Source organism: Anomaloglossus baeobatrachus, chromosome 1 (assembly GCF_048569485.1).
Source record: "Anomaloglossus baeobatrachus isolate aAnoBae1 chromosome 1, aAnoBae1.hap1, whole genome shotgun sequence".
NCBI lineage: Eukaryota > Metazoa > Chordata > Amphibia > Anura > Aromobatidae > Anomaloglossus > Anomaloglossus baeobatrachus.
Genome location: NC_134353.1, coordinates 538,360,732 through 538,372,759, shown reverse-complemented (window position 1 = coordinate 538,372,759; position 12,028 = coordinate 538,360,732). Strand labels below are relative to the sequence as shown.

The window sequence follows — 12,028 nt, the reverse complement described above, 5'->3', positions numbered from 1 at the left end:
AGCCCCGCCCCCCAGGAAAACGCACGAAGATCTCCACAGAGACTCCTTCCTGAGGACGCAGGGCCATCGGCTGATTCTGGTGAGCTACACTAAAGCAAATACAATCCTTGCTTCCCACTGCTTCACTTGTAGCTCTGCATATCTTGGCTCCCCCTCCTGGCATACTCTTATTAGGAACATGCAGAACTCTAAGGGTACTAAGAGTGCTAAGGCTCACATAGTCTATTATTCAGCCTGCACTGCCTGCCACGCTGAGCTACCACGTAAACACACCTCTTCTCTCTGTGACTCCTGTGCCCCTATAGCCCCCCAAGACCCCCCCGCCACCACCGCCGCAACCGTCAGCCCAGAGCTTAGGGCTCCCAGCCCACCGGAATGGGCACAGTTTCTGTCCCAATCCATGGAAAAACTGTCACAGAACCTGGTGCTGACTATGCAATGTCGTCCTCCACACCCTTCTGGGCCCCTGGACGGAACGCAGCCTGAGGATACCCCTATGGAGGATTCTTCTGAGGTAATCCGGGCCCATGCTTCACTGGTTGCAGGGATCAGGAAAAAAGCACACGGCCGGGAGTCTACAGCACTCTCTCATGGCCCCCATGGCTCTCCCTCGGGAGCACACAGGGCAGGCTCTCCCACACGCTCCATGGCTTCTGAAGAGCTGGAGGAGGGAGAATGCTGTTTGTACCAGGATGATTCCTTGGTTTCACCCTCCCCAGATGATCAAACTGCAATAGACTCCCTTATAGCAGCAATCAACCAAACTCTGCATGTGGAGGATCCCCCATCCACTACCACTGACCATGTGGTCTCCTTTAAGAGGGCAAATAAACCCCAAAAGGTTTTTGCTGATCACCCAGAGTTTCAGGATATCCTCACAAAGCAAAGGGAGAAGCCTGACAGGCGCTTCGGTAACTGTAAACTCATGGAATCCCGGTAGCCTTTTGCCTCACCTGCCCCTAAGGGCTGGGCCGATCCGCTCTCGGTCGACCCCCCGGTCTCCCGCCTTGCCACAAAAACGCTCCTGTCTTTACCCGATGGTTCATCCATCAAGGACCCGACAGACAGACAGGTGGAGCACCTCGCCCGCTCTGCCTCTGAGGCTGCGGGTTCCTCCCTCTCGCCCTCCTTTGCCTCTGTGTGGGTCGCAAAGGCGATCTCGGTCTGGGCAGAATCCCTTAACACTTTGCTTGAGGAATCCCAGTTCCCTCATACCGTCACAGAGGTAACAGCTCAAATTGCCGCTGCGGCGAAGTACCTCATGCAGGCCTCCATTGATGCTGCTACCTGCACAGCTTTTGCCGCCTCAAATACCATAGCCATCCGTAGAGCTCTCTGGCTCCGACAATGGCGAGCGGACTCTGCTTCCAAGAAGTCTCTCACGGGCCTTCCCTTTTTTCCAGACCGATTGTTTGGCGAACGTCTGGACAAGCTCATTTCTGACGCCACGGGAGGAAAAAGTACCTCCCTTCCCCAGCTGAAGCCCAGAACGACCTTCACCAGACGTCCACAGTTCTCGTTCTGCTCCTTTCGGAACTCATTTGGTTGACATCCCGCTTTGTACCGCCACTAGCTGCGGACTACGCAGGGCAGCCTAGACCGAAACAGTCCAGGACTAGGGAGACTCGGCCACGTCGTTTTCCCCCCTCATGACTCCTTCGGCGCCCCGGAAGACACACTCATTGTAGGAGGTCGACTGCAGCTCTTTCAACACATCTGGGCTGCCGCCTCAGACGACAAATGGGTGCAAGACCTTGTGTCTTCCGGTTACCACATAGAATTTCGGACCAGACCCCCGAGTTGGTTCCTTCTCTCAAACCCCCCAAAGACTCGAAAACGACGCGAGGCCTTTTTCTCAGCAATCCACTCGCTCCAAACAGCAGGAGTGATAATACCCGCCCCGGACGACGAGAAGTTCAGTGGTTTTTTATTCCAACCTCTTTGTGGTCCCCAAAAAGGATGGGTCAGTTTGACCCATCCTGGACCTCAAACACCTGAACAAACGTGCACATACGGAGATTCAGAATGGAGTCCCTAAGGTCCATTATTGCATCCATGGTCAAAGGGGAATTCCTCACCTCCATAGATATCAAGGACGTGTACCTGCACATACCCATCGCTCCAGATCACCAAAAGTTCCTCCGCTTCGCAGTTCAGGACTCCCATTTTCAATTCGTAGCCCTACCCTTCGGCCTTGCCACCGCACCAAGGGTCTTCACCAAAGTCATGGCAGCCGCCATGAGCGTCCGTCACGCCAGGGGAGTAGTCGTTCCATCACCTTCCTGGGCATGTCCCTGGACACTCGTCGGGGCTTGATCTATCTCCCTCAGGACAAGGCGATCGCTCTTCGACAAGCGGTACGCTGCCTTCTACGTCCTCCGTCTCGCTCCATTCGATTCAGCATGAAGGTACTCGGCAGGATAGTGGCGGCTATGGAGCCAGTACCTTTTGCTCAACTGCACCTCCGCCCACTGCAGCTAGCCCTTCTAGCTGCCTGGGACAAGAGCCCCTTCTCCCTGGACAAACATCTTCACCTGACGCCTTCAGTCAGGTATGCACTCCGCTGGTGGCTTCGGTCCTCATCCCTATCGAAGGGGAGATCTTTTCTCCCAGTGAACTGGCTGGTCCTGACCACAGACGCTAGCCTCCTAGGCTGGGGAGCAGTGTACCCGGCACCACACTACTCAAGGACGTTGGACGCCCCAGGAGTCTTCCCTACCCATAAACATCCTGGAAATCCGCGCGATCTTCCTCGCGCTCAGGGTGTTCAGCCCTCTGCTAGCGGGTCGTCCGATTCGAGTCCAATCGGACAATGCGACAGCTGTAGGCTATATCAAAAGGCAGGGGGGCACCCGCAGCAAAGCGGCTTATCTCGAGGCCCACAAGATCCTCAGCTGGGCCGAATCGACGGGGTCAGTGATATCAGCGGTACACATACCGAGGGTAGAGAACTGGGCAGCAGACTTTCTAAGTCGTCAAGGCCTGGCCGCCGGAGAATGGTCTCTCCACCCAGAAGTGTTTCTACACATCTGCACTCGCTGGGGCACACCAGACGTGGATATAATGGCCTCAAGGTTGAACGCAAAGGTACCCGCGTTCATAGCCAGGTCACGCGACCCGCAGTCCATCGGCACGGATGCTCTAGTCTGCTCCTGGCACCACTTCCGCCTGCCTTACATATTTCCACCTCTACCCCTGCTGCCGCGGGTAATCAGGAAGATCAAGGCAGAGGGAGTCCCGTTGATACTGATAGCATCGGACTGGCCCAGGCGCGCCTGGTACGCCGAATTAGTACAAATGCTCGCAGACGTACCGTGGTGCCTTCCAGACATCCCAGACTTACTGACCCAAGGGCCCATTTCCCATCAGAACTCCAGAGCCCTGAAGCTGACGGAATGGCCATTGAGACCTGGGTATTAACAAGAGCGGGATTCTCCCCCGCGGTTATCTCCACCATGATCAGCGCCCGAAAGCCTGCTTCATCCCGCATTTACCACCGTACGTGGAAAATCTTCTTTTCATGGTGCAGGGAAACTAACGTCCAACCTATGCCTCTGGCCATCCCCAAAATTCTCGACTTTCTGCAGTCTGGCTTGCAAGCGGGGTTGGCACTCAGTTCCCTTAAAGGGCAGATCTCAGCGCTTTCAATCTTCTACCAATGCCGCCTGGCTAAAAAACGCAAGTCAAGACCTTCCTCCAGGGCGTTTCCCATCTAGTTCCCCCGTACAAACGGCCGCTGGACCCATGGGACCTCAGTCTCGTTCTGGATGGTCTCCAGAGGTCTCCCTTTGAACCTCTCAAGGAATCCTCCCTTGCTCTTCTGTCCTGGAAGGTAACATTCCTGGTGGCAATTACGTCCATCAGACGGGTTTCGGAGCTGGCAGCACTCTCTTGCCGCGAGCCTTTTCTGATCTTTCACTAGGACAAGGTGGCTCTGCGCCCCCTTCCGGATTTCCTTCCAAAGGTTCCTACCCCGTTTCATTTGAACGAGGACATTGTTCTGACTTCCTTTTGTCCACACCCAGTTCATAGGGTGGAAAGGTCTCTGCATTCGTTAGACCTCGTCAGAGCTCTCAGATATTACATATCCCGGACAGCCCCCTTTAGGAAAACTGACTCTTTGTTCGCCATTCCTGAGGGGCCTAAGAAGGGACAGGCAGCTTCAAAGGCAACTCTGACTCGCTGGATTCGCTCTGCGATCCAGGAACTCTAGCGCTTGCAACTCAAGCCCATTCCTAGTGGCCTGCGGGCTCATTCCACGCGAGCAGTTGGCGCTTCGTGGGCCATTTGGCATCAGGCTTCAGTGGAACAGGTGTGTAAGATTGCGACCTGGTCTAGCCTACATACTTTTTCAAAGCATTACAGAGTCCATACCCAGGTTTCAGCTGAGGCAAATCTGGGTAGGAAAATTCTGCAAACGGCAGTAGTCTCAGTAGACGCTCCAGACTGTCTGGGACTGGTTCCTATTCCTTGGGTTGTGTTGTCTTTTATTTTTTCCCACCCATGGACTGCTTTAGGACGTCCCATGGCCCTGTGTCCCCCAATGACGCGTCAGAGAAAAACGGATTTTTGTGTACTCACCGTAAAATCGTTTTCTCTTAGCCATCATTGGGGGACACAGCACCCACCCTGTTGCCCTGTTGGGCCTTGGTTCTCTCAGTAACTTATTTGGTTATGACTCTTTTTTCTCATATTCCTCCGTTGAGATAAGTTTTTACTATTTTTTTTTTCTCCTACTGCTTGTGTACTAAAACTGAGGTTGCTTGGCCCGGCCAGGGGGTGTATACTGCAGAGGAGGAGCTATGCTTTTGCATCTACTTAGTGTCCTCCTATGGATAGGCAGCATAACACCCATGGTCCTGTGTCCCCCAATGATGGCTAAGAGAAAACAATTTTAGGGTGAGTACACAAAAATCCGTTTTTTTCTCTGTTTGGCGTGTCAGCCTTTAAATAAAGCTGTTTTGTTTTTGAAACTTCCCGGTATGGACATCATTGGGTGTACATAAACCTGAGCGTTTCCCCAAGAGAAATGGACATGCTGCGGCTTGGATAAACGCACCATCTACTTTGCTTGTACTGTAAAACACAGTGTTTTGGAATATACGCAGCATCAAAAGCGCTAGTAACGCTGATCGTGGAAACGTGGCCTTACATTAATAGAAAAATAAAGAAAATCATGGCAATAGAAATGAAAAAATTGCTGTGGTGCTTAAAGGGTTTTTCCAATTTTAATAGACCCCTGTCCCAAAGCTGTTTTTTTTTTTAAAGGGAACCTGTCAGGTCAAGAAAGCGTTCTGGCCTACAAGCAGCAGCCTATGTGAGCTATTAACCCCTTCCTACTCATCCCTGTGTTGTTATATTGTGTAATATGAAAGTAATAAAATAACTTTTATTACATTCATATTCCCTATGTAAATGACAGTCTCTAGCCCCATGGGCGTCTCATCTCCCCGTGGGTGTGTACATGCTTTCCATGGTATCATGCCACTGTGGGTGTGATACCATGGATTTACATCAGCGACGTGACCGTCACTACTTTAGAATCTCACATGCGCGCTTACCATTTCTCGCCGCCTCATCCTGGCACTTGCTTCTCAGCTTCTGACGCGCACTGCGCATGACCGGAACCGCAGGAGTCTTCTGAGCATGCGCAGTGCGCGTCAGAAACCGACCAGCAAACACCAGGATGAGGCGGCGAGAATGGTAAGCGCGCACGCAAGAGATTCTAAAGTAGCGACGGTCACGTCACTGATGTAAATCCATAGTATCACGCCCACAGGGACGTGATACCATGGAAAGCATGTAGACGCCCACAAGGCGATGAGATGCCCATAGGGCTAGAGACCTATGCTATTTACATAGGGAATATGTAAGTAATAAACGTATTTTATTACTTTCATATTACACAGTATAACAACTCAGGGATGGGTAGGAAGAGGTTAATAGCTCACACAGGCTGCTGCTTGTAGGTCAGAACGCTTTTTTGACCTGACAGGTTTCCTTTAAACAAACAAATGGGCTTTACTCACCCTCCCTGGGTCCAGTCTTCATCGTTGCTCCCGGTGTCTTATTGTTTACAGTGCTAACATCACGTCGACAGAGCTGCAGCCAATCCTTGAGCTGGACGGCTCTGCACAAGCCACTGAGCTCAGCATTTGGCTGCAGCGCTGTCGGTGTATCCTTAGTGCTGCGTACACTAACAGACAGCAGGAGCAGCGGCACAGCGTAAGCGCTGGAGTCCACGAGGGTATGTCAGGCAAACTGCACCAAGGGAACAGGGTTTTCCAAAAATGCCAAAATAAACTTCGAACAAATGGGGTTAAGTTAGAATATAATTGTAGATTTTATTAATTTATAAAGTATACTTTTAGATTTTATATATTATACATAACTTCAATATTAGGTGATTGTTTGTTTGTTTTTTTGTTTTGTTTTCCAGAAAATGATAACCTATGAGGCATACAGGAGTATTTTTGATGAGCTAAACAGCGCATTACTACGAGAACAAGAAGCCCAGGTCCTCTTGAATGAGCAGTCTCAGCAGTTACTGGAGCTTAATTGCAAGATGGACGCACACTTCAAGGAGGAAGCCGAGAAGGATAAGGTGTGAGCTTTGTTGTGACTGTGCTCAGGGTGCTAGGTTCACTTTAAAGAGAACCTGTCAGGTGTAATAAGCACCCAGGACCACGGGCAGTTCTGTGTGTATATTGCTATTCCCTGCCTAACCATCCCTGTATACACTAGCATAGATAAAGAAGTCTTGGAAAAAGTATTTCTAAAGATCTTATATCTTATGCTAATGAGTGCGTGGACTAGTCCCTTGGGCATTATATCCCTCTTCTAGTCTACTAGGCGCCCTCTTAGCATGTTAGCACACCCACAAGGGTGTACTTACATGCTATTCAATGCAGTGTCACAAGCGGTGATGCACGTACCTGTGTTCGCTGTGACCGCGCTTCTGAATGCTGGGCACTTCCAGTCATACACAGTAGACCTCACTGAAGCCATGATGCGTACACCCGGCTTCATACTGTGCATGACCGGAAGTGCCCGCCGGTGACGCTGCATTGAATAGCGTTTTAGTACGCCCCTGTGGGCGTATTAAATGCTAAGAGGGCAGCTAGTCGGGGAATATTATGCCCCTTAGGATTAGTCCCCTCGCTCATTAGCATATGGTAGTAGAAATACTTTTTCAAAAGATCCCCTTATCTTTGCTAGTGTATACAGGCTGGTCTCCCCGAGATCAGTGATTGTTTTGTCTTGCTGGTCTACTAGGCATTGCTCCCACCTAGCCAGAATCCTACTTCACACTGATGAGGGGCAATACCCCGAAACAGCTGTCTGTGGATGGATACCTGGCCTTGATATTTCCCTTGTCATATCTTTAATCCCTTCACGACCGCGGGCAGTAAAATTACGTCCTATTTTAACGTGACTTAACGACCAGGGACTTAATTTTACTGCCTAAACTTCATTTGATTGCCGTGGCCATAGCAACGGCTTTCAAATTATGTCCCCTGCTGTTTCTTACAGCAGGGGACCTTTGCTTGACCCCAGGGGGGGTGGCATCGCAACCCCCCATCGACGATCGTTGTAATTGGCTGTTCAAATCTGAACCGCCAACCACAACATTCGCACTGATTTCGGCAAAAATAATGCCCGAATTAGTGCGATACTATGAGATCCGGCTATGATCTATTGTAGCAGCTACAGCAGATCATAGGTGGATCTCAAACATGCCGCCCCCAGCCCCTGCAGCACTGATTGGAGCGATCGTGCTATGACACGCAATCGCTCCAATCAGTGTGCAGTGGGGAGGTCTGATCTGCAGGTGGCCGCCCTCCCCAGGCCTGTGCTGGTCTGGGGACCCTCCCCCAACATGTCTGCAGCGTGGAGTGGCTGGTACTTGTGGTACCACGCCACCGCTGCCGCCGCTAATGTCACCGTCTTCTTGCCTGCTCCACGTGAGTATTGCACTCTTCTTCCAGCCCGTGCGCGCTCCCGTTATGGCCCCTGCGCGCTCCCGTTATGGCCCCTGCGCGCTCCCGTTATGGCCCCTGCCCGTGCCCCCCTCGATCTGCCCCCCCCCACGCCCCGATCTGCCCCCCGACATCCCGATCTGCTCCCCCTGCGATCTGCCTGCCTCCTCTGTCATCTCTATTCTGCTTCCTTCCTTCTTTCCTTGCTTCTCCGGTATCCCCCTCTGCTCTTCCGCCCCACCTCTGCTCTCCCCCTCCCCTCTGCTCTCCCCCTCCCCTCTCCCCTTGACGTCCCCTTACCTGCCTTCACCGGGTCGTCCGATTTCTTCACTGGCCCGATCACATCTGCCTCCATCTCTGGGTCCTTCTTCCTGGGTCTTCTGCTGATCTGTCCAACGTCCTGCCTGCGGCTCCTGTACAGCTGTCTATCTCGCTTGCATTCTGTTCCTCCTGCTACTCCTCTGGGTACTGTGAGTATAACTTTTTTTTTTTCCCTGTATCCTGTCCATTTTTACACCTCATCTGTCAGTGCGTCCCGCCGAGCACTGATCACGAATGCAGATAGTGGATCTGCATCCATGGTCAATTTTTGGCGTGACTTTTTTTTTTTCCGTATCCCCAACGCGTTTTGTATCGCATCTGTCCGTGCGTCCCGCCAATTGCTGATCAGGGATGCAGATAACAGATCTGCATCCCTGCTCAATTTTTGGCGTGACTTTTTTCCGTATCCCCGACGCTTTTTGTATCTCATCTGTCCGTGCGTCCCGCCGAGCGCTGATCAGGGATGCAGATAACGGATCTGCATCCCTGCTCAATTTTTGGCGTGACTTTTTTTCGTATCCCCAACGCTTTTTGTATCGCATCCGTCCGTGCATCCCGCCGAGCGCTGATCAGGGATGCAGATAGCGTATCTGCATCCCTGCTCAATTTTTGGCGTGACTTTTTCCGTATCCGCGACGCTTTTTGTATCGCATCCATCCGTGCGTCTCGCCGAGCGCTGATCAGGGATTCAGATAGCGGATCTGCATCCCTGCTCAATTTTTGGCGTGACTTTTTTCTGTATCCGCGACGCTTTTTGTATCGCATCCATCCGTGCGTCCCGCCAAGCGCTGATCAGGGATGCACATAACAAATCTGCATCCCTGCTCAATTTTTGGCGTGACTTTTTTCCGTATCCGCGACGCTTTTTGTATCGCATCTGTCCGTGCGTCCCGCCGAGCGCTGATCAGGGAGGCAGATAGTGGATCTGCATCCATGGTCAATTTTTGGCGTGACTTTTTCTTTTTTTCCGTATCACCGACGTTTTTTGTATCTCATCCGAATGTGCGTCCTGCAGCGGTCGATCAGTGCACCGCGTCTGTGCGTTTGAAAAGTCAAATGGCGTTCCTTCTCTTCTGAGCCCCACCATACGCCCAAACAATTTATTTCCACCACATATGAGGTATCTGCGTACTCAGGAAAAATTGCACAAGACGTTTTATGGTGCAGTTTTTCCTGATACCGTTGTAAAAGAAAAAGAAAGCTACCTGGTTGATGCAAAAATTTTGTGGTAAAAAAAAAAAAAAAAAATTTCACGGTTCAACGTTATCAACTTCTGTGGAGCCCCTGGGGGTGCAAGGGGCTCACCAAACATCTAGATAATTTCCTTGAGGGGATGGAGTCACTTGTGAGGGAGCTCCACTGTTTAGGCACCATAGGGGGTCTCCAAACATGACATGGCGTCCGCTAATGATTCCAACCAATTTTGCTGTCAAATGGTACGCTTTCTCTTCTGAGCCCTGCCATGCGCCCAAACAATTACTTTCCACCACATATGAGGTATCGTCGTACTCAGGAGAAATTGCACAATACGTTTTATGGTACATTTTTTCCTGATACCCTTGTGAAAAAAAAAGCTACGTGGTTCAAGTAACAGTTTTGCGGTGAAAAAAAAATTGTATTCGTGGCTCAACATTATCAACTTGTGTGGAGCCCCTTGGGGCTCGCTAAACATCTAGATAAATTCCTTGAGGGGTCTAGTTTCCAAAATGGGGTCACTTGTGGGGGAGCTCCATTGTTTAGGCACCTCAGGGGGGTCTCCAAATGCAACATTACGTCAGCTAATGATTCCAACCAATTTCGCTGTCAAATGGTGCTCTTTCTCTTCTGAGCCCCGCCATGCGCCCAAACAATTACTTTCCACCACATATGGGATATCGTCGTACTCAGGAAAAACTGCACTATAAATTTCATGGTGCATTTTTTCCTGATACCCTTGTGAAAAAAAAGCTACCTAGTTGAAGCAACAGTTTAGTGATAACAATTTTATTTTTTTCTTTTCACGGCTCAACGTTATAAACTTCTGTGAAGCCCCCAGGGGTTCAAAGTGCTCACCAAACATCTAGAAAAATTATTTGAGGGCTCTAGTTTCCAAAATGGGGTCACTTTTGAGGTAGCTCCATTGTTTAGGCACCTCAGGGGGTCTTCAAACCCAACATGGCATCCGCTAATGAGTGCAGCTAATTTTGCAGTCAAAAATTCAAATGGCGCTCCTTGCCTTCCGAGCCCTGCCGTGTGCCCAAACATTTGATTTCCACCACATATGGGGTATCTGCGTACTCAGGAGAAAATGCACAATACATTTTATGGTGCATTTTTTCCTGATACCCTTGTGAAAAAAAAAGCTACCTAGTTGAAGCAACAGTTTTGTGGTAAAAAAAAATATTTTTTCTTTTCACGGCTCAACGTTATAAACTTCTGTGAAGCCCCCAGAGGTTCAAAGTGCTCACCAAACATCTAGAAAAATTATTTGAGGGCTCTAGTTTCCAAAATGGGGTCACTTGTGGGGTAGCTCAATTGTTTAGGCACCTCAGGGGGTCTTCAAACCCGACATGGCGTCTGCTAATGAGTGCAGCTAATTTTGTGTTCAAAAATTCAAATGGCGCTCCTTCCCTTTCGAACTCTGCCGTGCACCCAAACAATTGATTTTTACCACATATCAGCGTACTCAGGAGAAAATGCACAATAAATTGTAGGGTGCACTTTCTCTTTTCTCCCTTGTGAAAATTTAAAATTTTATGGCTAAAGTAACATTTTTGTGTTAAAAAGTAAAATTTTCATTTTTTCCTTCCACATTGCTTTGGTTGCTGTGAAGCACCTAAAGGGTTAATAAACTTCTTGGATGTGGTTTTGAGCAGAGTGAGGGGTGCAGATTTTAGAATGGGGTCACTTTTGGGTATTTTCTGTCACCTCGGCCTCTCAAAGTCACCTCAAATGTGGTATGGTCCCTAAAAAAAATTCGTTTGTAAATTTTGTTGGAAAAATGAGAAATTGCTGATGAACTTTGACCCCTTCTAACTTTCTAACGGAAAAAAATTTTGTTTCGAAAATTGCGCTGATGTAAAGTAGACATGTGGGAAATGTTATTTAGTAACTATTTTGTGTGACATATTTCTCAGATTTATAGGCATAAATTTTCAAAATTTGAAAATTGCGAAATTTTCAAAATTTTTGCAAAATTTCCTAAATTTTCACAAATAAACGCAAAAAATATCGGCCTAAATTTACCACTGACATGAAGTACAATATGTCACGAAAAAACAATGTCAGAATCGCCAGGATCCGTTGAAGCGTTCCAGAGTTATAACCTGTCAAAGTGACACTGGTCAGAATTGCAAAAAATGGCCCGGTCATTAGGGTGTTTTAGTGGCCGGGGGTGAAGGGGTTAAACTCGTCAAGAGCTGGATATTGACTAAAAGGGCCACTTATTATGGTGGTTATGGTGGTCTCCTAAAAAGAGCCACTCCTTGGCTAGGTTTTTCCCGGAGGGATACAGTTAGGTACAGAAATATTTGGACAGTGACATAATTTTCGCGAGTTGGGCTCTCCATGCCACCACATTGGATTTGAAATGAAACCTCTACAACAGAATTCAAGTGCAGATTGTAACGTTTAATTTGAAGGTTTGAACAAAAATATCTGATAGAAATTGTAGGAATTGTACACATTTCTTTACAAACACTCCACATTTTAGGAGGTCAAAAGTAATTGGACAAATAAACCAAACCCAA

The 12,028-nt window shown here is 49.1% G+C and overlaps 1 protein-coding gene across 4 annotated transcripts in view; it reads left to right on the top strand.

Annotated features, from left to right (window-relative positions):
- Positions 1-12,028, top strand: part of CCDC171 (coiled-coil domain containing 171) — a 222,477-nt gene that overhangs the window by 175,787 nt on the left and 34,662 nt on the right. For all 4 annotated transcript variants that reach the window (XM_075316539.1, XM_075316545.1, XM_075316534.1 and 1 more), the window contains exon 20: positions 6,440-6,604. In XM_075316539.1, the coding sequence (XP_075172654.1) occupies positions 6,440-6,604 (165 nt within the window). The remainder of the gene's footprint in view (positions 1-6,439; positions 6,605-12,028) is intronic.